At 41.1% G+C, this 27,444-nt stretch overlaps 1 protein-coding gene across 6 annotated transcripts in view; it reads left to right on the top strand.

Moving 5' to 3' along the window:
- Positions 1-27,253, top strand: part of NCOA6 (nuclear receptor coactivator 6) — a 78,503-nt gene extending 51,250 nt beyond the window's left edge. For 3 of the 6 annotated variants that reach the window (XM_024742939.1, XM_024742937.1, XM_024742935.1), the window contains exons 10-15: positions 987-1,108; positions 4,256-7,201; positions 10,162-10,230; positions 13,108-13,144; positions 16,462-16,610; positions 26,251-27,252. In XM_024742939.1, the coding sequence (XP_024598707.1) occupies positions 987-1,108; positions 4,256-7,201; positions 10,162-10,230; positions 13,108-13,144; positions 16,462-16,610; positions 26,251-26,294 (3,367 nt within the window). In that variant the 3' untranslated portion in view covers positions 26,295-27,252. Of the gene's footprint in view, positions 1-986; positions 1,109-4,255; positions 7,202-10,161; positions 10,231-13,107; positions 13,145-16,461; positions 16,611-26,250 lie in introns of all 6 variants that reach the window. The other 3 variants (XM_024742941.1, XM_024742940.1, XM_024742936.1) reach the window with 2 other exon arrangements.
- The last annotated feature ends 191 nt before the right edge of the window (positions 27,254-27,444 follow it).

Raw genomic sequence — 27,444 nt, 5'->3', positions numbered from 1 at the left:
AGGTATCTGAGATTTTTTTTTTAGCAATACAGTTCTTTGAAAGTAAAGGATACTGCAGAATCCTTGCCTATAATTTGAAGTGAGAGAGAAGTCATATAAGGAGCATATTGATATAGGCATCTGCATGTGCTCAGGACCTGCTTCAGGTTCTAAATTCCCATGTGCTAGGGCTTTTAAAATGGATTTAAGGTAAGTCTTATGAAACTACAGAGAGTACAGTAAGGTAAAATACTGTCTAAAAGTGGGTGACCAATATCAGGGCAAAGGGAAACAAAAGGTAGAAAAGAAAAGTACAGCTAAGAGTAAGATTAAAAACAAAATGAGGGCTGTGAGCACTCTGGTTCTTTGGGAATGTGGGTGTTAGTAGGTAACATTTTTTTCTTCCCCACTAAAAATTCTAAGGTTCACCCAGGTAAAAATGAAAGCATCCCAAAGCCAATGGGGATGTCTGTTAAATACACATTCTGCAACAAAATTAATTAGCTTTGTTCTGGTATTCTCCGGCTTTCTTTGTTCTCTGAATACCACTTTCATTAGCCAATCTACAGCTTCTTGCAAGGTGTTAAGAATTGTTGGAGCCACCACTGCAATATTCACAAAAAAAGAATCTGGACTCCCTGGTTGAATTTGATAGCTACCCTAAAGATAATGTGGTTTCATAGGCACAGTACTTTATAATATTGAGAGCCCAAACTATGATCCCTTAAAACATCTAAGGGATGGATGATTACATGAAAATCATTATATCAGAAATTTGTAGAAAACACGTTGAGTAAATAGCCATGTTATTAAATTAAGTGGATTTTAACATTTAATGAAATTGGCAGATTTTTTATGTCAAATATTGAATACTGTATCAGACTAGAGAGATGTAAATAATGCTAAGAATGATAATGCAAGATTTCTTCAGAAACAGGGGAGGGGTTAAGCTTAGTTTTGTGTATAAACTATACAATTTACTCTCAAATGTGTAATTTATGTTTTAGCACCCCAGATACTCGCCCAGCTGGTCTGGAGGAGGCTGATCAGCAGCCATTGCCTGGAGAACAAGGAATTAACTTGGACAACTCAGGCCCTAAACTGCCAGAATTTTCAAACCGACCACCAGGTGATAAAATGTTAACTAAAGTTTATATGCTTCTCATCATTTATTTACAGCATTATAAGTCTTTTTTTCAAGGAAACAATAGTATTTTATTTTGTGTACTAACTAGGCTACTTTGGTGATTTAATGTGTCTAGTATTTGGAAACTGTGCCTTGATATTAAGTTAAAAAATTTCAAATATAACTTCTGAAGGCATGTGTGTGTATGTATTTGTGTGTATGTGTGTGTTTGTGTGTGTGTGTGTTATTTTGCTCAAATTAGTCTTCATTATTTGAGGTCTTCATAAAATCAGACTAAAATGTCAAGTGCCTCTTTATTCTTGTCAATATTAAGGTTCTAGTTGGCATCAAAATGGATTAAGATTAAATGAAAAGATGTTTTCACTCTAATCCTGCTTGCCTGCCTTTCCTGCAGCCTTTCCTACTGGGGCTTTCTCAAAGCAGAGAACTACCAGGGTTTAAAATAAGATTTTTTAAATACAACTTTTATTATGAATCTTTAAACATAAAAAATATGTAAAGCGTAATAAAAGAGACACTCATGTACTTCCTACCCAGGTTAATAATAAATAGGACCAATATTGTTGAAGCCCTCTGTGTTGTATCCTCCTCTGATTATAAAATAATATCATCCTCTAAATGTTGAAAATTATGTTGAAAAGGAAAAAGTCTCCTAAAATTTGTTCATTCCAACCTAGGTATTATAGAACCAAGGTCAGCTGCCACAGTGTCTCTATACCTGGTTGCTCTTGGCCTAAGCAGTGATTTGTAACTTTATTCCCCTGTGACACAGTTGAAGACACACAAGCCTATCACATTTAGGCCACACTTCCACGTGTATACAAAGGATTATGTTTTGTTTCTTCCTTTCTAGTTCCTCCACCTCCTTTTTTGGCATGTAAGTGTAAGTGATGTTACTTTAGGGATAAACTTTAGTCCACCCTTAATTTATGTATTTTAAAAGTGAATCCAAAAAAAAATGGATTCATTATGATGTCAATACTTTGTGTTATTTATTACAAATTGTTTGGGCACACCACACTTCCCATCAGTGAGTTACAGCAGCACAGTTGAGGCTGGGAGGTCACCAGTCTTTGGTGGTGGTCCAGAGGCATTATGAACAGGAAGGTGCCTTCTTCCCTCAGATACATCTGAATTCTTCTGTTAAATCCCAGGGGTTCTCACACACATTATTGCTTCCTTTCTACAGTTTGCAAACTGGAAGCCTGTAGGCTGAATTCAGCCTACGATATGTTTGAATTGTCATGCAGCATCCTGAACCAAACAGAAACCTGAATTTAAATGCCTTTAGCTAGAGCATCAGCTCTGCAGTTTGGCTCTGTCCACAGAACTACTACTGTCTTATACCAGCCCACTTCTCTTCTTCATTACCGGTCTGGCCCCTAAAGGCATATGAATTTTCATCCCTTGATTAATAAACTTGGTTTTTTATTATGTTATATGCACGTGTGTGTGTCCTAGCTTTCCCTCTCCACCATTCTGTCACAACAACCCAATCTATCTTATCATTAATGCCCTTTGGACTGCTGCCTCCAGCTTCTGGAACCTTTACAGTAGCCATGCCCTTAACTGTTACTTTCGAGAGAGGCTGCTGTATTGTCTGTGCTGCTCTCTTTGGTATTTATGCTGTCTGGTGGCCTAATTTTAAAGAAAAAGGCATTTGTATCATAGCCCTGACATCAAGGCTTCTACAGAAATTACAGTTCTTAACATGGGAACCTGAGTTAAACCTATAGAAATGCCATATGTTGTTGGCTTTATAAATGTAAAGAGGTTAGTTGGGCCTAAAACAAAAAAGGATTAAAAAGAAACTTCAAAACTGGATTCTGCACATTGTACTCATTGGTGCCATGTCTGTCATTGGCTAGAAGACATTGATTAGCTGTTAAACACAGGGTGTGACCCTGTGGATCAGCAGCATTTGATAGCTGCTCTGAAAATCTTGAGCCAACACTTCTGACTGCCAGGGCCAGCTGTCCTTATGCCTGTACCTTCGTAAAACTTTCCTAATGTATTTTTCATGCAACAGTGAAATAAATCTATTTTGTGAAATTGTATGTATCCCAGTTATATGCCCGCTTTTTCCCACTGAACAACCTTTATTCTTGGTTAATGATCTTTTCATCCTTTCTGCTGATTGTGTAAGGTTTTGGTTCTAAAATGCCAAATAAAATCTTCACAAAAGAAAGAATCATTTGAGATGTTGCCTTCTAGAAATCTATAAGGCATTGTCCCTCAGAGTTCTTTTCCTGAAGTTATTTTTTATTCCTGAGGGCTGTGCTTCTTGCTTATTCTTCAATTATGGATGCATAGAAAATATTTCTCCAAATAAAGTTTTACATGTAAGAAAGTAAACAGAAATTAATATTCGTAAAAAGAACTTCAGTGCCCTCATTTTATTTTCAATGTGTGTATCAGCTTCTATTAGCTCCTACTATTTATTGAACTGATTTACATCGGAGGGGCAGTTTAATTCATTGGGTTTCCCAAAGAACTGAGCCTGAAGGATGCAGCATGGTGTGTGAAGCCAATGGATTGGAGTAATTTTAAATCCCTCTTCCTTAAGGAATTGAATCCTAGAATTTTATATCTTACTTCTGTTGAAAGAATAAAAAGGCTATCTTCAATGCTGGCGTTTTCAACAAAACCAAGTCTTAAAAAAATTAATCTGTGCTAACAGAAAAAAAGTGACTCTTAAATGCGTCATTCACAAGTACAATGAAATATTTACTATGCTTGCATGAGACCCCAATGCTGGGCGGTCAACTGTTTGCTGTTGATGGAGTTTTTCTCGTGTCATCTGAATGTTTGGCTGGTATAGACTTGGCCAGTTTCAGTGCATAGCACAGTGTCTATTACAGTCTTAGTGCGGTGATGCCTCATTCAAACCCTGAAGACTGAGGAGCTCCAGGTTCTTGATGCTTTGCTTTTTGCTTCCTTAAGCAGTGTGCCTCTTTGCTTATGTCAAAGAATGAGGGGCTGCCCATACCCGCCCTGGGAACGGGCACGCCTGAGCTGTTTGTGCACAGTCTGTGCAACCTAGATGAGTATTTCTTGGCTATACTCTAAAGGTAGCAAAGCTTTTCTTGCTGAAAATCTAACTTCCCTGATTTTGGGGGCTCGTTTTAGGTTATCCTTCTCAACCAGTTGAACAGAGGCCACTTCAGCAGATGCCTCCTCAGCTCATGCAGCATGTGGCGCCCCCACCCCAGCCACCACAGCAGCAGCCGCCGCCGCAGCCGCCGCCCCCCAGTCAGCCACAGTCTCAGCAGCAGCAGCAGCAAATGATGATGATGCTCATGATGCAGCAGGACCCCAAATCAGTTAGGCTTCCAGTCTCCCAGAGCGTCCATCCCCCAAGGGGCCCCCTGAATCCGGACTCCCAGAGAATGCCCATGCAACAGAGTGGCAGTGTGCCTGTCATGGTCAGTTTGCAAGGACCTGCCTCCGTGCCGCCATCACCTGATAAGCAAAGAATGCCAATGCCTGTGAATACTCCTTTGGGAAGCAATTCAAGGAAAATGGTATACCAGGAGAACCCCCAGAATCCTTCCAGCTCACCACTGGGAGAGATGTCCTCACTCCCTGAAGCAAGTGGCAGTGAAGTACCATCTGTCTCAGGAGGCCCAAATAACATGCCTTCACATTTAGTGGTTTCCCAGAATCAGTTAATGATGACAGGGCCAAAACCTGGACCATCACCCCTTTCAACAACTCAAGGTGCAACTCCCCAGCAGCCTCCTGTAAATTCCCTGCCCAGCTCTCATGGCCACCACTTTCCAAATGTGGCTGCCCCAACCCAAACATCTAGGCCTAAAACACCAAACAGAGCCAGCCCCAGACCCTATTATCCTCAGACACCCAACAACCGCCCTCCCAGCACAGAACCTTCAGAAATCAGTCTATCACCAGAAAGACTCAATGCCTCCATAGCAGGACTCTTCCCCCCACAGATTAATATTCCTTTACCTCCCAGGCCAAATTTAAACAGAGGCTTTGATCAACAGGGCCTAAATCCAACAACTTTGAAGGCCATCGGACAAGCACCTTCAAATCTTACCATGAATAATCCTTCCAATTTTGCTGCCCCACAGACTCACAAATTAGATTCTGTGGTGGTGAATTCTGGAAAGCAGTCTAATTCTGGAGCAACAAAACGGGCAAGTCCAAGCAACAGTCGCAGGTCTAGTCCTGGGTCAAGTAGGAAAACCACCCCAAGTCCAGGGAGACAAAATTCAAAAGCCCCTAAACTTACTCTTGCCTCTCAAACGAATGCAACCTTGTTGCAAAATGTGGAGTTGCCAAGAAACGTATTGGTCAGTCCTACTCCTTTGGCCAACCCCCCTGTACCTGGAAGCTTCCCTAACAGCGGGCTGAATCCTCAGAATCCTACCATGCCTGTGGCTGCAATAGGGGGTGTTCTTGAGGAAAACAAGGAGAGCTTGACTATGCCTCAGGACAGCGACTCCCAGAATTCCCAGGGTAGGAAGGAGCAGGTAAACGTTGAGCTAAAAGCAGTCCCTGCCCAAGAAGTTAAAATTGCCCCTGAAGACCAATCCAAAAAGGATGGGCAACCTTCGGATACTAACAAACTTCCCAGTATCGAAGAGAACAAAAATTTGGTGTCTCCTGCTATGAGGGAAGCACCAACATCGTTAAGTCAACTTCTTGATAACTCTGGAGCTCCTAATGTGACCATTAAACCCCCTGGGCTTACAGATCTGGAAGTAACACCTCCAGTAGTTTCTGGAGAGGACCTGAAAAAAGCATCTGTCATTCCCACACTGCAGGATTCGTCTTCTAAAGAACCCTCTAATTCCCTAAATTTACCTCACAGTAACGAGCCATGTTCAACCCTTGTGCATCCAGAATTGAGTGAGGTCAGTTCTAATGTTGCACCAAGCATCCCTCAAGTAATGTCAAGACCTGTCAGCTCTTCCTCCATTTCCACTCCTTTGCCCCCAAATCAGATAACTGTTTTTGTAACTTCCAATCCCATCACAACTTCAGCTAACACATCAGCAGCTCTGCCAACTCACCTGCAGTCTGCATTAATGTCAACAGTTGTCACAATGCCCAATGTGGGTAGCAAGGTTATGGTTTCTGAGGGACAGTCAGCTGCTCAGTCAAATGCCCGGCCTCAGTTCATTACACCTGTCTTTATCAATTCATCCTCAATAATTCAGGTTATGAAAGGATCACAGCCAAGCACAATTCCTGCAACCCCACTGACAACCAACTCTGGCTTGATGCCTCCCTCTGTTGCAGTCGTTGGCCCTTTACACATACCTCAGAATATAAAATTTTCTTCTGCTCCTGTACTGCCTAATGCCCCCTCCAGTAGTCCTGCTGCAAACATACAGACAGGTCGACCCTTGGTCCTTAACTCACGAGCCACCCCTGTTCAGCTTCCTTCCCCACCTTGTACAACTTCTCCAGTTGTCCCTCCTCATCCCCCTGTCCAGCAAGTAAAAGAACTGAATCCAGAGGAGACTAGTCCTCAGGTGAGCACCTCAGCAGATCAGAGCACTCTGCCCTCTTCGCAGTCAACCACAGTGGTTTCTCCCCTTTTGACCAATAGTCCAGGCTCCTCTGTCAACCGGCGAAGCCCAGTCTCATCTAGTAAGGGCAAAGGAAAAGTGGACAAAATCGGCCAGATTTTGCTGACCAAGGCGTGTAAAAAAGTTACAGGCTCTCTTGAGAAAGGGGAAGAACAATATGGTGCAGATGGAGAAACTGAAGGCCAAGGGCTAGAGACCACAGCTCCAGGGCTCATGGGAACAGAGCAGTTATCCACAGAGCTGGACAGTAAAACCCCAACACCCCCAGCACCCACTCTGCTAAAAATGACCTCTAGCCCTGTGGGCCCAGGCTCCGCCTCAGCAGGACCCAGCTTACCTGGCAGTACTCTCCCCACCAATGTACGCTCGATAGTAACCACTCTGGTACCCTCTGAGCTCGTCTCCGCGGCGCCGACCACAAAAAACAATCATATTGGCATAGCATCTGAGCCACTTGCAGGTGGCCTAGTGGAGGAGAAGGTGGGATCTCATCCAGAGCTTCTACCCAGCATAGGTATGTACTTGGGGCCTGGCATCATCTCGTGTCAATTTTTGATGACCTATCCCACAAGAGAAAGCATGACTCCTTTTCTACTTGGAGGAAGAAGAATGGGCTAAATGGCAATAGTGATAGTTTCATTTATTTGAAGTACATTGGGAAATATACTTCCCTTTTAAAATCCCACGTTGTTTACATTCATTAATATGGTTCTCTCTCAGCTCCTGAAATAATCATATACCTTTTATTTACATAAAATTTTTCATTTTACAAAGAAGCATTTTCACCTGTGTTACATCATCTTCATACCAACCATGTCAGGTAGCCCTAACCCCATTCTGCGGGTGAGAAGATTGAAGCTCAGAGTTCAGTATTCATTCAAAGTCTATACTGTGAGCCTCCAGTTTAACCATGTCCCCTAAGGGTAAACAGCAGTTTCTGCAGGTTCTCCTTACTGTGGTAAAGACTTGCTCTCAATTGTTCAGAGCAGGTTTCTTATAGCCCCTTCCTCATTGTACTCTATCCCAGGGACTCTTCCCTTCTGACTGGCTACTCCAGGGGAGAGCTTTCCAGAAAACCAGCTTTCATGGTAATAGACATGGGAGGAGCAAAGTGGTTGAGAGATAGGCTTAGGTTGGTGCCAGCATTTTCCAGCTGTTTGGGCTTAGGCAAGTTACTTGACTACTCCAAACTTTAGTTTCCTCCTTTGTAAAATGGGGACAATAGTAGTTGTAAGAATTCAATGAGATAATGTATATAACATTTTTAGCACGGGGCTAGGATATAGTAATCATTCAATAATAGGTAAAGAATTCTTATTGCCAGTTTCTTTTTGATGCAATCTCTTTGAAAATTAGACCATTCCATTCATGTATTTCTAGTTCAGGTTATTTCCTATGTACTGGTAAGGTGGGCTAATGATGGAAACGTAGATGTCCTTACATCTACCCTCCTTCCCTTGGCATTTCCCCCTGCACCCGCCCCTCCCCACACATACGTAATGTTTCTCCTTCTGTGAGGCTTAAGTGGTACAGAAGCTCTATTTCCCCAGAGTGGAATCACTCAAACACTGCCAAAGCTCAAAGGACCTTTGCTGTATCCTAGGCCAGCCTATAGCACCTGTTTATGCAGCTAAAATGCTTCGAGGGGCAGGAGGAGGGGCAGAAAGAACACAAGCTTCTGGTAGGATCAAGGTTCAAATTCTAGCTCCACTGGTACCAGTTGCAGTTGGATAAATCCCTTAACCTCTTGTAAGCCATGTACTTCACCAGTAAACTGGAGATTGTAATTCCTGCCTCCCAGAATTTATACAAAGATTCACTGAGCGGGCTTAGCGTAAAAGCCAGCACACTGCCTCACACAGAGCCCTGGAAAGGTTAATTCCCCTTCTCTCTGCCTATTCACTTCAAAACTAGAGATACAGGGAGGGATAAAGGCCTTTAAGGAGTTCTTTGCCCTTGGAGGAGACAGAGACTTCATAAGGCTGGGTGCTGTGTATTCCTGGTTCTAGTTCTGTTGATGTAGGTGAGCCCTAAGAATTTTTTAAAAACCTGGTGTAACTTAAATATATTCTCCACTATTAAATGTTTCCATTCTACTTCCTTTCAGGGAACCTTTCCCTCTGATACCAAGAGAATAACGATGAAGTTGTTAGAAAATAACTTTTATCTGGATCCTGTGTAATCCTAGAGAAATATAGGAGCGTTAGGGAGATGAACCAGTAGTTGGAAAAAAAACTTCTCAATTTCAGTTAAGATTATTTCCATTCATTTTCAAGGGGCTTCTGTGCTTTTACCTTGAAAGTGTGAGAAACCAATACTGGAGTAAAAAATAAAAGTTAAGGTACAGTTTTAAGCTTTATTAGATAAGCATCCAAAATAAATTCTTAACACAAATGTATCATTGACTAAGCAGGGAGAGATATCTATAAAAGTCACAATTTCCACATGAGGGTAAAACTTATTGTTGTAGAGTTTATCTAGGATGGTAGACTGAGTGTCAAGATGGGAGGACATAACCTTGAGTGACTGTGGCATATCTATGTCTTCAATCTTTACGGTATGATCCCAGAAGTTCCCATTCTAGAGTACATTGTGTATTCTATTCCATTCCTCTTCAATCGCCTGAGTTCTCTCTGTCCTTCAAAGCCTAATTCTGATGTTTCTCCCTTTAGTGTACCTTCAGATTTCTTAATCTAGAATTGATCTCCCTTGCTTTGGACTCCCATAGTACTTTATACGTTATGAATCTGCTTCATATAACATCACAGTTGACTCCAGAGTACCACTTGTGCATATCTTTAATACTAGACTGAGTCCTGATGGGCAAGAAGAATGGAATTTGGTCTCTAAGGGTGCCTGGCACAGAGCCTTGCCCTTAGTAAGTTCTTGGTAATTGATAGATAAAATAAGTAGATAACATATCAAATTGATTTGATTCATTAAATATGAATTGAATACCTGCTTTATGCCCATCACACTTGTCAGGTGCTATAGAAAAGTACACAATATATGATTCATTTCAGGTCTCAAGGAATGTAGTCTTTAGAGGGTTGAGACAGTTTTTTAAATGCTAAGGTTGAATGGTATAATTGTCCTTCTGAAAGTGGTTTGGGTTGCCTACTAAAGTATGCTTTGGGGTTTTTTAGAGTACTGGGCAGAACTTGACCCCAAGAAGCAAAAATTATGGGTGCTGTTGTCCTCATGGCCATATCCTTCCTTGATCTTGGCACATACAAAAAGGAAAAACAGACCCCCCCTGGCATTAGTCTTTGTTACTGAGGGTTAGTTAATTTTTTAAGCAAGTTTTGGAATGTACTGTACTTTCAAAGTTAACTTCAAGTACTGCTTTCTAAGAATATGTGTATTTTAGCAGTTACTTAGCCCTTGATTCAGTCAATGCTTTCTGCTTTGTTTAGAAAAGAATGTTAAAGCCCTTTTTTTTTTTTTTTTTTTTTTTTTTTTTTCTTGCCTTAGCCCCTTCACAGAGTTTAGTCCCAAAGGAAACTCCAGCCACAGCACTGCAGGGGTCTGTTCCCAGACCAGGTAAGGCCCACCTTGGAAAAATTTCTTGAGTAGAATAGGTTACATGTGAAGGAACCACTGCTGTCCTCAATGTGCCAGGAAGTGGCTGAAACTATCTTATCTATTTGCTTCAGAGCAGACTTCGGTTGAGTGGCAGAGCTTATGCAGTACTATTTGAAGTTATTTTTCCCCTGACCAGCTTGCTCTCTGACGCATTCCTCGTGTCAGCCAGGGAACTCAAGAAGGACATCTCAGTGCCCATTGTCTGCCACCAAGCCGTGGGTGGTTTCCATTGCAGAGTTTGCCCTGTTCCATGACCCTGGCACCCATAGCTGGCAGCTGACTGATTGGCATACAGTAACTCACTGGGGTGGGAGGCATTACTGCATTAAGACAGTAATTGCATTATCATGACAGGAGTGGAGGCTTGTTCCGAAAACCTCCGCGGCAGTGAGGTAGCCATTCCTCAGGGAGTCAGAGTCATTTCAGTCATGTCTAGATGGCGTTAAGTTTCTTCCCATGACCAAGATATTGTAAATAGCACTAGGGATGATGTTTCTGGAAGGTGGAGCCCATGGTAATCTGACAAATAAGTACTGTGAAATGCTGGCTCAGCTCTGAATGCATGAGGATCTTGATGGCAGTAACAGCCGTCAAGATTAGACTGCCAAAGCAGATAAAGATTATAGATTTGTTACAGTTTAGTCTTACCTGGCTCTTTGTCATTGTAGGTTATTGGGGGATACCCCCCCACAAAAAAAGAAGTGTGACTGCTTTCCACAAGGAGGTTAGAGTCTCGCTGACAATACAGTTCACACACTTGACAAAATTAAAAAAAAAAAAAAGTTTAATTTTGAATCTAAGTCAGTAAAAGTAAGGTAGAAGTTGGGAAGTCCCTGGCAGTCCAGTGGTCAGGACTCTGTGCTCTCACTGCCGAGGGCCCAGGTTCAGTCCCTGGTCGGGGAACTAAAATCCCACAAGCTGCACGGGGTGGCCAGAAAAAATTAAAAATAAATAAAATTTAAAATATTTTTTTAAAAAGTAAGGTAAAAGTTGTGATTATTTTAAAACCTGCTTCAGGGTGCCATGTCCTATATGATGGATAGGACTTTCTATTGTACATTCTTTGGGTAAAACCAGGCCTCTGAAAAAATGGATAAGCAAAAAACATTTTAGCCACCCAGATTCGTTTGCTACCAACTACCCACATGATACCTGAGAAGAGTAGAAATGGAACAAATTCTTCAGAGAAGGAATTAGATAGTAAAACTCATTTTTGATGAGAAAAGGAGCAACTAGAAAGGAGAAGGGAATTCCATCTCCTGCCCAACTCTTTTCTCCAGAAGATGGACTTTACCATATCATATGTCCTCCTTCTCAGAGTAATTTGCTGAAGAATCTTGTTCCTTTTAAAAGTTTGGCTCAAATGAATCTCCTTAAAATACTGCCTACGCCAATAATTGCCTTCACCAAAACCCCTTTGATCTCCACTTATATGAATTAGCTGTGATAGTGTTAAAATTGTCAAAAGCATTGAGTTTTGTTTCAAAAGAACAAACTAACCAAAATTTTTTGTAGTAAACCTCTTTTGACTTGAGCCATTTTTATTTTTGAGCACACATTTCCTGAGTTTCTTTGCTCCAGTAGAGCCAACAAGGCAGCAGAGACTCAGTGAGTTGGTATCTATTTCTTGTGGAGGGGGTTCCAGGTTTTATGAGTTAGATATGGGGAGCTAAATAACAAATGAGAAGCATGGATTCTCCTCTGCCAGCATCTTTCATTGAAGGCAGAGTAGGACAGCCTCTACGTGAAGGCTGCATCAACATGAGCATCATAGCAATACCAATAATAGCTAATACTGAGTTATTACTAAGTGCTGCTGTACTAAGTTTTTTATATGTGTTATTTAATCTTTTTAACTTTGAGGTGGGTAAAGTGGTTGTCGCCATTTTTCAGATGAGACATTGAGCACAGAGAGGTCAAGCTGTTTGCCCAAGGTCACATGGCTAATAAGCAGTGAGGTCAAAATAACCCAGTCACTCTGACTCCACTGCCTTCAAGGAGGTTACTGTGTAATAAGTAGGGTAGGTTAGACATGTACACTGTGTTTCAGGTGTTGAATTCCCTGAAACGGGGGACAGGGAAAGCACTGTGGGAGACCAGAGGCAGGAGAGATGACTGCTATCTGATGCATCAGGGATGATCTTTTGGAAAAGATGGAACTACCTAAAGGCATATAATGGAAGAAGATGTTTTCCTGCTGGTGCTAATAAAGAAGTGCCTGGTAAACGCATAGGATGCTCATTTAAGCAAAACCCTGCTAGACAAATGACAGAGATTTTCCTTTTTTAGAGGGCATTGCTGAGAGGTTGAGGAAGAGAGGAACATAATGGGGTGTATAGGTGATGTCTCAGAGTAAAGCAGTCTGCTCTCTAAAACTCAGGAATTCCTTTGGAGGAGAATGCATCCTTAATAGATATTTAAGACATACTGGAAGATTACTGTTTAAAAAAAATATGTCAAGAGGGAAGAGATATTCTAAGAATGAAAACAGTCTCTTCTACATGAGAGGAAGAGGATTATTTTACTAAAATAGTTATAGCTGGATGAAATATGAGCCAGGCAATGTAATTTAGTTACGTTGATCCAAACAGGATTACTTCACAGTATGGAGTAGAAATAAAAATAGACTGAATAAGTATCTTATGCTCCAGACAACTGAGTTGTGTCCATGCCAACTCTGTCTGTTTACTACGTTAGGGTGAGGATCCTGCTGCGCATGGAGACCCGTTAGCCTAAACAAGGCATTCAGAATTCTCATAGACACCTAGCTTCTCCCTGTGGACATATACACCAGAAGCTCCTACATCTCATTTCTGTCCTTTGTATTTTTAACAGAACTCGAGGCAAATGCTGCCGTAGTCTCTGGACAAAGGTAAGATGATCACTTCTGCAGACTTAGCATGAATATGGCATAAGCCTCTTTGAAAGGTATCATCTTTCTCAGCCTTTAAACCTTTCCTCACCTTGTCGTTTTCCTTCACTCTTTGTACCAGTTTTTTTCCTGCTGAAGTAGGGAGCTGTCATGAGTACCATCCCCTCAGAGGTAACATTTCTTTTAACAAAACTTGGCTAAGTTCCTGCCTTTTGTGGTTGTTTTGAAAATTGGATGACATAACATTTTCAGCACTCAGCATAGTGAGTAAATAGTAAGCATTCAACATATAGGAGCTGTTAGCAGAAACTAACACACCATTGTAAAGCAATTATACTCCAATAAAGATGTTAAAAAATGTATATATATATATATAGGAGCTGTTGCCATCATTGTCATTAATAATAGTCCTTGCAACACCTTCTAAGTATAGCTGTTTGATCCTCAAGAGAAAGAATGGCAGATGGGGTCTGAGCGCAGAACCCATGCTTTTTCTTTTATACTGTGCTACCCCACATAACCTAACAAAATGAAATACAACTGTGGCTTCAACCTCATTAGCCCCATGGAGAGAAGTATTATCGTATTACAAAAGTCATTCCTTTTTTAATGTAGGACTGTACTAGATAACATCTTAAAGAATTTATCATACTTGTACATCAACTTAGGTTGTAGAACCGCTTCACAGTCATTTTCTCATTTAATTATCATATCAACCCTGTGAGGTGGTTATAATAGCCAACATTTATTTGAATGCTGTTCTATGCCATATATTGGGCTAAAAGCTCCCTAGATGTATTATCTCATTTAATTTTCACGGTATCTATTAGGAAAGGAAATTCTGTCTTACAGATGAGGAACCTAAAGCTCAGAGAGGTTAACTAAATTGCCCAAAGCCACAGATTCAGTAAATGGTGAAGCTGAGATTCACACCCAGGCCTTCTGCCTCCAGAGCTCTCACACTTAATGTATTACAGCAGACAAGATGGGGATTTATAGATCAAGAATCTGAAACAGAGAGAAAGTTAAATATCGTGGCCAATAAATGCATAGGTAAGACTTGATCCTTGTTCTTCTGACTCCAAATTCATTGCTATTCCTACTACCTGTCTAGTTTTATTTGGATTGGGCTTACGTTTGAATTCATTTGCATATCTCAAAGTATACACCAACTATGTGGCTAGAGAAAGAAGAGATAATCAGACCAAAAATACCTTGTTGGTGTTTGTTCCCTAAGTTACCTGATCATTGACCATATAAACACCAGGACAGTATTGCTGAGGCTTTTGTTTTGCCAGGAGAAAGAGGAACCTCCATTAGGAATCTTATTCCTCAGAGGCTTTGACCATTTTCTGGGCTCCTAGCCAGAAAGCCATCCTTACCACCTAAAAAGATGTGTAAATCCCCCTGACTTGCAGTTCTACCCCAGCTCCAGTCTCACCTCTCCTTGACATGCCTTGGCTTGTGTGGGACAGTTGTTAGATGTAAAGCTAGGGTAATGAACAGTGTGGCCAAATTCCCAGGCATAGTGCCACTAACAAAGGGTCCTCTGTCAGGAGTAAACGATGGAGGGGTAGGGATATTTGACAATCAGGCCATGGTTAAGAAGCTTACAATGTATCGGAAGACACAAGACACTAAAAACATGCTGTACAGCCTGATGGGTGCTCTAGAATGCCAGACACAGACTGTGAACCCAAAAGACAAAAGAGACAGCTCCACTTGGGGAGTAAGGTCATGGAAGACTTCCCAGAAGGGGCATCCCTGTGACCAGTTTTTTGTTTTGTTTTTGTTGCATTACTTTTGTTTCCATTCCATGTCTTACAAGTAAATTTAATCAACTCTTTTTTTTTTAATGATTTTAACGTGAGTTTTTTGAACCATGAAAGTAGTAAAAGTTTACTGCGGGTAACTTGAAATTCAGATCAGAGAATTACAAAGAAGAAAATCACCAGTTAGCCAATATTCCTACACCTCAGCAGTATTCACTGTGTATATTTTAGTTGTTCTTCTAGTTCTCTTCACAGAGTATATACAGATAGAAATAGAGTTAAAACACTCCAGTGTTTTATATATATATACTCTAGTGTTTATCTATAGATCTAACACTGTGTGTTAGATATATAGTATTATATACACATATATATACACATATATATATCTCACACCCATTCATTCATATGTGGTTACATATATACTCAATATGTATTATAATGAAAATGAGAGTATACTATTCATAATGTTGGTAGCTGTTTTTTTCCCCCACAATAATATATTATGAACAGTTTTTATCATTAAATAACCTTCTGCAGCATGATTTTTTTCATGACTCCATTTGGATGTGCTGTGGTTTAGTTAACTAATGTACTATCACTGTTAAGCATTTAGCACTTCTATCTTCATTAATATAAATAAAATGCTTTGGCATCCTTGTGTGTAATTAGCTCTGTAAAAAGATTTGTTTCCTTAGGCACCTAAAAATGGAATTGCTGAGCCAGAGGATTACACCAGGGTGTCTCAGCCTCAGCGTTATTGACTGTTTGGATGAGATAATTCTGTGTGGGGTGTGGGGCAGGGAGCCGTTTTATGCATTATAGGATGTTTAGTGTCATCCCTGGCCTCTACCCAAAAGGTGCCAGTAGCATATCCTCCCAGTCATGACAATCAAAAATGTCTCCAGACATTGCTGAATGTTCCTAGGAGGCAAAATTGCCCCCTACTGAGAATCACTGGGTTGCACAATTTATACTCCATTAGGAGTTTTTGTCCCTGTACCCTCAATAATACTGGATATTACCATTTTTTAATCTTCACATACTAAAAAAAGGGGATTGAGGTAGGAGCAATCAGTAGTATACCCAGCAGTGTATTGTGAGTATATTCTCGTGTATATTCTATAATGTGACTTGTAATATGCCATTATCTAACTCTACTAGGCGCATAGTAAATGCCAGTGTATGTTGTTAATTTCCTAGATTTTTAGGTACTATTAATTTTTGAAGGGAAATATTCTTATCTTAGGAAAATGGGTGAGGAAGTTTGATGATTTTTGTTCCAAGTTCTTAATGTGTTTTACCACAATCTCACCAGCATTATACTTAAATATTTTATTTTTACTAATGTAACAAGCTGGACTCACTTTTAAATTGTCAGTAATATTAGAGCATAATTGTGCTTATTGTCCCAGAGTGGAACATTGTCTCTCCAGAATGATTATGTAGTTCTTAATCTCCTGCCTTGTGAATGAAACTGTTATCTTTATTTTTTGTGTGACTTGATTCCCTCACCTCCTTGGACTTTGTGCTTCTCTCTGTCAGCAGTGAGCCCAAAGAGATACCTGAGAAGTCCAAAACTCCAAGCCGAAGAAACTCCCGAACTGAAGAGCCAGCTGTGGCTTCTGAAAGTGTGGAAAATGGACATCGTAAGCGATCCTCTCGGCCTGCTTCAGCCTCCAGCTCTACTAAAGGTTAGCTGTGGGCTGCAGAGGCTATTTCTGAGTCAAATAGAAGAATAGGGTTCTTATCACAGCAGCAGAGGACTTTGCCCTTCGTCTTTGCTTCTTTTCCTCAAATTTTCAAGTTACTTTTACGTCTACTGCTTGTTTGGTCCTTCCTTTATTTGTTAGCTCATTTAACTATGTGTTTTCTCCGTGTGTGTGTGTGTGTGTGTGTGTGTGTGTGTACTTGTGTACAACAGCAGCAAGAACATAACAGGGCAGATTGATTCATGATCACCACTTCAGACAGGTCCTCAGTATGGCCCCACCATCTTTCTGTGTTTTTGTGGTCAACTCTTTTTCCTACTCTCTACTCTTTTTAAACCTCTGGCTCCTATTTTATGTCCTCTTTTTCAGCAGAGACTCTCACCTCTTCAAAGAGAAAACAGAACTCCCTCAACTCTCACTACCAGGACATAAATCTACCAGTGTCCTCTTTTGCTCATACTATAATAGAGCAACTGTCGCTCCTTAAGTCCAAGGCCAATTCCTTCACTTGTGCCTTTGATCCCATCTTCTCTGACCTTACAGAGAATCTTACACAACCAGTTTTCTCTTCTCTATTGACTGCTGTCTCTTTTTTGGATGAACTCTGCCCTTGGCTTCTCTGACCCAGTACTCTCAATAGTTTTCTGTCTACTTCTCTGGCTGTTCCTTCTCAGACTCTGTACACGTTACATTAGATATTGGTCTACTCAGACTTTAATCCTGAGTCACCTTTTCTCTTCAACTTCTATTTTTTCCCTAACTAATCTCATTCATGCCTCCCTTCTTTAGTTATAACCTTTCACAGATGACTCATAAACTTGTTTTCTAGTGCAGACCTATAGAGCTAACACTATGTATTAGATATATAGTATATATATAGAGAGATCTTAGACAACTCCACGTTCATCCTTAACAGGACTGCAAACTCAACATGTCTAAAAACAGACCTTTGATTTTTCACCCCTGATGTCAGGTCCTTTGCCGTTGTTCCCGTACTACCATCTATCTGTCCATTAGGCATGTCCTCCTTGACACCTCTCTCCTTCACCTTCACATCCATCACAAAAAGCTGCTGGTTTTATCTCAGATGATTCAAATTCATCCATGTTTCCCCATCTTCATTGCTACCTTGGCTTAAAACCCTTCAATGGTTTACCATTATAATTAGGATTAAAGTCTAAAAGCGTCAACATAGACCACAAGGTCCTATCTGGTTTGGCCCCTGTCAACTTCTTCCAGCCTCATTTCACTTCCCTTAGCAACATCCTCTCATCACATACCATCCTCTCATCACAAGCCTGGGTATATGTGACACCTACTGTAGGGAGTATTCATCTATCTTCCCTCTCTTCTCCTCATTAACTTCCCACTCTTCCTACTTATCTTAGCTCAGTTGTCACTGCTATGAGGAATCATAGCACCATGTTCTTCTCCTTCATAACACCACAGTTGTAAATTTAGGTCTATTTATGTGGTAGGTAATTAATATACATACTCTGTTAGGGCAGGAGATGTCTGGTTTTGCTCACCACTGTATCCCTGGTGCCTACTGTGACGCCTAATACAAAAGGAGTACAATCAGTATTTATTAAATTAATAACTATCTATCAACTATTTATTTAAGTACTTACTACATGCTAGGCTCTAGGTATATAATAGTGAAAAAACATATGGAGTCTCTGTCTTCCTCACATCGATTATATGCTAGCCAGAAAGACTTTAATATTATATGCATTTATGATAGCAAAGTTATATGGTACTATAGGGGCATATATTGGGTTGGCCAAAAAGTTTGTTCAGTTATGTCCGTAGAATGGCTCTAGTAGCATTTAGTTGTCTTTAACTTCATTCGAAACAATTTTGTTAGATTTTATTTTGACAGCTGTCATATCAGCGTGCATTTAAAAAAAAAAACTTACCAAGGGCTTCCCTGGTGGCGCAGTGGTGGAGAGTCCACCTGCGGATGCAGGGGACACGGGTTTGTGCCCCAGTCTGGGAAGATCCCACATGCCGCGGAGCGGCTGGGCCCATGAGCCATGGCCGCTGAGCCTGCGCATCCAGAGCCTGTGCTCTGCAATGGGAGAGGCCACAACAGTGAGAGGCCCGCGTACCGCAAAAAAAAAAAAAACTTACCAAAATTGGTGAATTTTTGTGTAGCCATTTTAATATTGAAGATGGAAGAAAAAAAGCAACATTTTCGTTATATTATGCTTTATTATTTCAAGAAAGGTAAAAACAACTGAAACGCAAAAAAAAGATTCATGCAGTGTATGGAGAAGGTACTGTGACTGATCAAACGTGTCAAAAGTGGTTTGCAAAGTTTCATGCTGAAGATTTCTCGATGGACGATGCTCCATGGTCAGGTAGAGCAGTTGAAGTTGATAGCAATCAAATTGAGACGTTAATTGAGAACAATCAACGTTATACTTCGCAGGAGATAGCCAACATACTCAAAATATCCAAATCACGTGTTGAAAATCATTTGCAGCAAGTTGGTTATGTTCATCATTCTGATTTTTGTGTTCCACATTAAGTTGACCAAAAAAAACCCTTCTTGACCATATTTCCACATGCAATTCTCTACTGATCTACTGATTTGTTTTTCAAAACAAATTGTGATGGACAATGAAAAGTGGATACTGTTCAATAATGTGGAATGGAAGAGACTGTGGGGCAAGCGAAATGAACCACCACCAACCACACCAGAGGCCGGTCTTCATCCAAAGAAGGTGATGTTGTGTATGGTGGGGTTGGAAAGGAGTCCTCTATTAAGAGCTCCTTCCGGAAAACCAAACGATTAATTCCAACAAGTACTGCTCCCAGTTAGACCAACTGAAAGCAGCACTTAATGAAAAGCATCCGGAATTAGTCAACAGAAAACGCATAGTCGGGCTTCCCTGGTGGCACAGCGGTTGAGAGTCCGCCTGCCGATGCAGGGGACACGGGTTCATGCCCCGGTCCGGGAAGATCCCACATGCCGCAGAGCGGCTGGGCCCATGAGCCATGGCCACTGAGCCTGCGCGTCCGGAGCCTGTGCTCCGCAATGGGAGAGCCCACAACAGTGAGAGGCCCGTGTACCGCAAAAAAAAAAAATTCTCTTAATGTAAAAAAATTTCAATTCCCTGGAATACTGTAAAAGGCACCTAGAACAACAGTTCTTTGCTCAAAAAGATAAAAAGTTTTGAGAAGATGGAATTATGAAGTTGCCTGAAAAATGGCAGAAGTTAGTGGAACAAAACGGTGAATATGTTGTTCAATAAAGTTCTTTGTGAAAATGAAAAATGTGTCTTTTATTTTTACTTAAAGACCGAAGGAACTTTTTGGCCAACCCAATAGCCGGGACGCTTTGTTCCCCTGTCAAGTCAGTGAAGGCTTTTTGCCCCAGTCTGGGAAGATCCCACATGCCGCGGAGCGGCTGGGCCCATGAGCCATGGCCGCTGAGCCTGCGCATCCAGAGCCTGTGCTCTGCAATGGGAGAGGCCACAACAGTGAGAGGCCCGCGTACCGCAAAAAAAAAAAAAACTTACCAAAATTGGTGAATTTTTGTGTAGCCATTTTAATATTGAAGATGGAAGAAAAAAAGCAACATTTTCGTTATATTATGCTTTATTATTTCAAGAAAGGTAAAAACAACTGAAACGCAAAAAAAAGATTCATGCAGTGTATGGAGAAGGTACTGTGACTGATCAAACGTGTCAAAAGTGGTTTGCAAAGTTTCATGCTGAAGATTTCTCGATGGACGATGCTCCATGGTCAGGTAGAGCAGTTGAAGTTGATAGCAATCAAATTGAGACGTTAATTGAGAACAATCAACGTTATACTTCGCAGGAGATAGCCAACATACTCAAAATATCCAAATCACGTGTTGAAAATCATTTGCAGCAAGTTGGTTATGTTCATCATTCTGATTTTTGTGTTCCACATTAAGTTGACCAAAAAAAACCCTTCTTGACCATATTTCCACATGCAATTCTCTACTGATCTACTGATTTGTTTTTCAAAACAAATTGTGATGGACAATGAAAAGTGGATACTGTTCAATAATGTGGAATGGAAGAGACTGTGGGGCAAGCGAAATGAACCACCACCAACCACACCAGAGGCCGGTCTTCATCCAAAGAAGGTGATGTTGTGTATGGTGGGGTTGGAAAGGAGTCCTCTATTAAGAGCTCCTTCCGGAAAACCAAACGATTAATTCCAACAAGTACTGCTCCCAGTTAGACCAACTGAAAGCAGCACTTAATGAAAAGCATCCGGAATTAGTCAACAGAAAACGCATAGTCGGGCTTCCCTGGTGGCACAGCGGTTGAGAGTCCGCCTGCCGATGCAGGGGACACGGGTTCATGCCCCGGTCCGGGAAGATCCCACATGCCGCAGAGCGGCTGGGCCCATGAGCCATGGCCACTGAGCCTGCGCGTCCGGAGCCTGTGCTCCGCAATGGGAGAGCCCACAACAGTGAGAGGCCCGTGTACCGCAAAAAAAAAAAATTCTCTTAATGTAAAAAAATTTCAATTCCCTGGAATACTGTAAAAGGCACCTAGAACAACAGTTCTTTGCTCAAAAAGATAAAAAGTTTTGAGAAGATGGAATTATGAAGTTGCCTGAAAAATGGCAGAAGTTAGTGGAACAAAACGGTGAATATGTTGTTCAATAAAGTTCTTTGTGAAAATGAAAAATGTGTCTTTTATTTTTACTTAAAGACCGAAGGAACTTTTTGGCCAACCCAATAGCCGGGACGCTTTGTTCCCCTGTCAAGTCAGTGAAGGCTTTCTGGAGAAAATGATGTTTAAGCTGAGACCTGAAGAATGAGGAAGCATTATCCAGGCAAAAGGTATAGCATGTGCAAAGGCCCAGATCTGAGGGGGAGGGTATCATTCTTTCAGGAAATGCGCTAAGCTTGAGTAGCTTAGGTTAGGCAAGAGCTGGCATCCTGACCAAGTGCCTGATATCAGCAGGGCTGCTACGAAACAGTCATGTACCATTAGGATACCAGCCTGAAGACCAGGGCAGGGTGTGGTGCACCAACACCAGACACTGACCTGAGAACTCAGCTGTTGTTGATAGGTCACATTTCTGGGTAGGAATTTCATAATGCCTCACAAGAGCTCCTGGGAGGAGGCTACAGGTCTGCAGATCACGCACAGGTAAAGAAGAGATGTAGAAGTCACCTTACCTCAGCCTGCCAGAGAGGGGAGAAGATGGGAAGGGCCTTCTTTCCTCTCCAGACATACCATGTACACCACAGCCAGGGTCCTCTTTAGGTATCCCCACTTTGGATGTAGAAGTGGAACCAACAACTTTCTTCTCCCTCCCTGGGAATCATCTCCTAAGCAAAAACCTGTTTGGAAGGAAGCATAAAATAGAAGATTCCTGGAGTTCTATGAGAAAACCTACTTCCCCTCAATTCTATGTATTCTTTTTCCTAAAGGATCAGGGTCTTCTAGGCTTTAGAATATGGTATGTAGTTATCTTTAAAGCAGGGGGAAAAGTGCTGACCTTTAGAGATGTCATACACCAGCTTTTGGGGAATCTGACTTGAGCCCAGAGCCTCAGGATACTAAAGGTGTCATTTACAGTGCACCAGAAAGAATTAATCTAGCAGCTGGGACAGTTAAGAGATGCCCAAATTAGAGCCACTCTGTAGATAACTGCCAGCCAAGAAAAGATGGAAAGCTGGAACCTGTTTCAGAAGGGGGGTGGGGTGTATAGGCCGTACACTTAAACTGGACATTGTCCCAAGGTGATGGTAGTCATGTTGGAATGCCTGCCCCATCCATGCTTTGAGACTTAGCAGCTGGCTTAGAAGAGGCCATAATGACTCTCAGGCTTTGTGATATTACATGGAGGGATTCTGGGTAAGTGTCTCCTAGAGGATGTCAGGGTTCTGGCCAGACCCCAGAAATCACAGTCATATCTAGATCTCCACATCAGCCTCAAGCCCTCAGTCTATCAGTCTTTAACTGTTCTAGGGTAAGTTACTTTTAAAATCAGAAATGAATGCTGTAGCTCTTCATTTTTAAGTGTTAGAGCTCTTGGATCCATATTAAAGAATTAATGTGCATATTATTTGGCCTTCTATGTTGTATCCAAAAATGAAGCAAAGTCATAAAATAATTTCCTGTGATTGTATTTGAACCCATACCCAGGGAGTGTCATAAAATATCAAGCTGGCTTCTAAAACATATGTGTCTCAGGACTTCCCTGGTGGTGCAGTGGTTAAGAATCTGTCTGCCGATGCAGGGCACATGGGTTTGATCCCTGGTCCGGGAAGATCCCACATACTACAGAGCAACTAAGCCCATGCACCACAACTACTGAGCCTGTGCTCTAGAGCCTGCGAGCCACAACTACTGAAGCCCACGTGCCCTAGAGTCCATGCGCCGCAACTGCTGAGCCCGCGTGTCGCAACTACTGAGCCCACGCACCGCAACTACTGAAACCTGCGTGCCTAGAGCCCGTGCTCTACAACAAGAGAAGCCACCGCAATGAGAAACCCATGCACTGCAACAAAGAGTAGCCCCCGTTCACCACAACTAGAGAAAACCCGCTTGCAGCAACGAAGACCCAGTGCAGCCAATAAATAAATGAATAAATAGATAAATAAATGTATGTGTCTCGAACTTGTAGACATATATAGTGTTGGGTACCTGAAACATCTTCCTGCAGCATCAGTACTTAAAGTTTTGAAGGGAAAAGAGGGTTTTGCCTTTTCGTACTCATAAGATTTTGGTCATGTATGCACAAACAAAATCAGAAACAGTCTGCGTTTTTCATGAGAAAGCTGAGAAATAATATGAGCAGTTTAAAATGAGAAGTATTGGTACTTTTTGTATTGTTGAGAACCAGTAACATTAATCATTCTCCTGCTCTGAGAACGGAGTTTGCTTATATCATGCTAGCCAAGGCCTACTAGACTACCAGATTGGAGCAGGTGGGATGGATGATTTCTGGGCAAGTCCAGGGAGCCCCACTTGGTTGATAGGTCACTCTCTAATCTGTTGTTTTGTTTTTGGTTGGTTTGGTTCTCCCCACTGACCCCCACTGCCCTGCCACTTTTAATTACAGACACAAAAATTGGCTCCCCCAAATCAGTGAACTTCTTTTTAAAATTGCACTTGATCAGATATGTTGTTTATAAATAAGCAAATGAGTACTGCTTCCTGATATGACGAGTTCCCTGTTAACACAGAAATGATTTTTCTAGTTTCCCTTGATATTCTTTAGTCTTCTGTTTATAGTAGTTTTTTTTATAGTAGTTTTATGTTATATTTTCAACTGGGAGAAAGGATCAGTAGTTAAAAACATGAAGTTCAATGTACAAGTTTGAAACCTGGGAAAATATGCTAATAAGAGGGAGGTTCAGAGCAACCTGTAATCAGCAGCAGCTGTGGGTGTCCCTGGGGTGCCCTAAGATGCCTCTGACAGCAAAGTGGGGTGATAGCTCTGTCCTATCCACAGCTAGTGACTTGAGAAGCAACAACCTAAAAAAAAACACAGAGTATACAGATATACTTAAAACGTAAGTGTTATAGAATAAGCATAATTAGATACATCTTATGGGAGAAATCCCTAAACAGTAACTATCTGAAACTGCACTCTTGTAGCATCATTTAGAAACCAGCCATACAGATTTTGAAAGGAAATTTCCAGAATTTTTTTACAATTAAGTAGAAATCTTGGCTAGAAGGAGAACAGTAAAAAGCGTAATGAAGTGAGCAAGGTCAAGGTCAATTTATAAAAATCCTTAGAAGGTAAAGCTCCACGCTACACCACCACTGCCACCGCTCACCATAGTATCTAAAAGGCTTTTTTTTTTTTTCCCAGTTTCTAGCACAGATCACTTGTTTACTCATGGCCTTACTCATTGATTCATCCTCAGAAGCAGAGGCAGATGATTGGGTGCTTTAGAGCAGTGACAGATGGGAACAAGCAAGGAAGGAATGGAGGGGGGAGCCTGAGGTTGTTTATTCCCCCACTCCTAACCACTTTCCCCAGCCACACATGTGTTTCTCAGACACACCACTTGATCGTTCATATCACAACAAAGGAGAAGCTCCCAAAGTTGACCTAATTAACAGACATTTTTCTAAGGATGAACACTCAGTCAAGACAAAACCCTGTATGTTTTTACTGCAAATGACAAATGTGCTACAGTGAAAATGAAGCTTGAGAGTTGGACATAAAGGGTTGATTATGGGGAGTTGTGCGCTATGTGAGACTCCGTTTATTTACATGGAATTAAAATAACACCATTGTCAACATCCTGTCAGATTTACTGTCCTCTGATTAGCAAAAGACTAATGAGTAAATCAGAGAAACTGATTCTACCACCTGGCACAAGCATCATAATCTCCCAGTAAGAGGTATATATTGAAATTTCCACCTACAGAAGCCTAAAAACACTGTACAGGCCACCTCTTGGAAAGTCATCTAGGTTTCACTTCTTAGCAGTTACTTAGCTAACAGAGTGATAAAATTTTTGCTTTTTGCTCTACATTTTGAGTCTGGGTTCTTAAAATATGATACAATACAAAAGAGAGAAGAAAAATTACTTAGAATACTGAACCTAACATGCAGCATCAGAGAGTTCAGCCTAGTTTCTAGAAATGGATAAGTTGGATTCATCTTACACATTAATGTGTTAAATAGAAAACTTTTTTTTGTCCTTGATGGGAAGTAATTCTAAAACTTTTTTTTCGTTTTAAATCCAAAATATCTATTATGGAGCAGCATGAAGAATGAGGGTGGATTTTTAAGATCAGTATGAGATTTTAAAGAAATGTTTACAGTTGGAGAGCTTCAGGCTATTCATTGTACTTTGCTGTAGAAGACTTCTGTGTTGAAAAAGTTTTTGAGAGAGTTTATATTTTGAGTTTAAGGCATGAATAATACAAAAGGAATTAAAAGAATTAAAACACACTCCTTCCCTTTTATGTCACTGTTACCCTGTCACTGATATAAACCACTCAGTTCCCACCTCTTCCATGAAGCCTTCAGGCTCACCTGGGCTCAGAGCAGGCTGTGGCTTGCTCTAAATTGCTTCCATGCCTTCCATACATACACAGGTATATCCACAGCCTTGATAATACCTGGCTAGGCCATGGTAGATACTTGCTGACCAACGGTCATAGTCATGTTATTTAGAGACTTTGACTATGGCATGGCAAAAAGAGTTCCTCACTGCAAAACAATGGCTTGGCTCCAGAGGCTGTTTTTTTTTTTGTGGCACAATTCACTTGCTTGCTTGTAACATCACTTATTGATTTCTCACCAAAAGCACTGTCAGTCTATCCATCATTTCATTGGGTGATGGAAACAGGTGATGGAGATTGTGGGGTTAATTGCCCAGCTAAAGCAGCTCTCCCCATCCTGGCACCTTTTTCATGTATGTTTGCTTCACCTTCCACTACCTGTATAACATTTCCCCAATCGCCAGGCCCTAGTTTACAGGGCCGAGAAGTCTGAGACCCTCTTCACACTGAGTTCCCCTTTTGAGGACCTTAGACTGATTCAGAGTCCAGTAGGGCTCCACTTAGGTCAGCCCTGGTTCCTGTGAACTGTCTAAAAGGCACTGCTATAAAGAAATGCCTCAGCTGAATATGTCCTTCCTTTCTCCCCACAGACATAACCAGTGCGGTGCAATCCAAGCGAAGAAAATCCAAGTAAACAAGCTGAATGACGACTTGATATTTGTAAATGTGTGTGAATTTTACAAAAAGCGATTTTGAGCTGTGACTTTTTAAAATCCATTTCTGTACAGTTAGTTATTTTAATAATGTGGTCCTTTTCCTGGTCCCTGCAACCTGTTTCATAAAGTGCAATGGGGAAAGCAGAGTTGTTGAACCCTTTTGGTGTTGCAAGATGAAGTTCAAGGTTTCTAAAATGTTGCCATGTATTGAGAGGAGCTAATGTGATTATGTTAATAGTTTTCACATTTCCTAAGCAGCCTAGAGTACAGGGTGAGCATTTTTAGATCTTCTAATGATGTATTGTGCTGTGGAAGTACTGTGTGTGAATAGCAGTAGTGGGGCAAAAGGAATCTTCTCATTTGGAAATGTTGTAAATAATTTTATTATATAGTGTTTTAGTTGTATTTGTTGTAGAAATGGACCAGTGAATAAAGAGAATCTAAGGGTTTGTACAATGTGAAATACTGAATGTGTTAAATAAATGTCTTTGTCCTAGAACATAAACGTATGTTATTGGTAAGGGATTATTGGGTAAGCAAGCTCTTTCTTTGGACTATAAATGAATAGGAACAGCCTTCTTTGTGAATTAGAATCCCATCATGTCCTCATTACACTTGAGTTGCCCACCTGGCAAGTTGTGGAAAATGTACATACTTATTCACTCAACTCATTCTCTTGGCTTTGAGGAAACTAGCTCTTTTCAGCACTATACCAGGCACTTTGATATTGATCAGATTTCTTTTGGTTGCAAAATGACAGAATCAACTTAGGATCAAAGGTCACCCAGGATTTTCTGGAGACAGGAAGCCATCAGCAAACCAGATGGCACTCTTCTCTACCTCATTCATCTGCTTCTCCATGCACATGATGGATTGCTCCAAAACAACTATGTTTACACCTCCTCCATTCAAGAGATAAGCCCAGACTGACCAGGAGGATTTTTTGTAACAGCATCAAGAATCTAGCCCAGTTTAGGTCAGGTTTCTAACTTCAGTCCATGTCCGTGGTTAAATGGAGCAGCTCCCAAATAAAAGTTGTCATTTTGCATTATGTACTTCAGAGATATCCACTGTGTTCCACTCTATGGCTGCCCTGTTTCTCATCTGCATCAGACCTGGGGTGACTCA

The sequence above is a fragment of the Neophocaena asiaeorientalis genome, unplaced genomic scaffold (assembly GCF_003031525.2).
Source record: "Neophocaena asiaeorientalis asiaeorientalis breed wild unplaced genomic scaffold, Neophocaena_asiaeorientalis_V1.1 scaffold82, whole genome shotgun sequence".
In the NCBI taxonomy this organism is placed as follows: Eukaryota; Metazoa; Chordata; class Mammalia; order Artiodactyla; family Phocoenidae; genus Neophocaena; species Neophocaena asiaeorientalis.
Note: the sequence above shows the minus strand (reverse complement) of the source record. Positions and strands in the feature narration are given on the sequence as shown.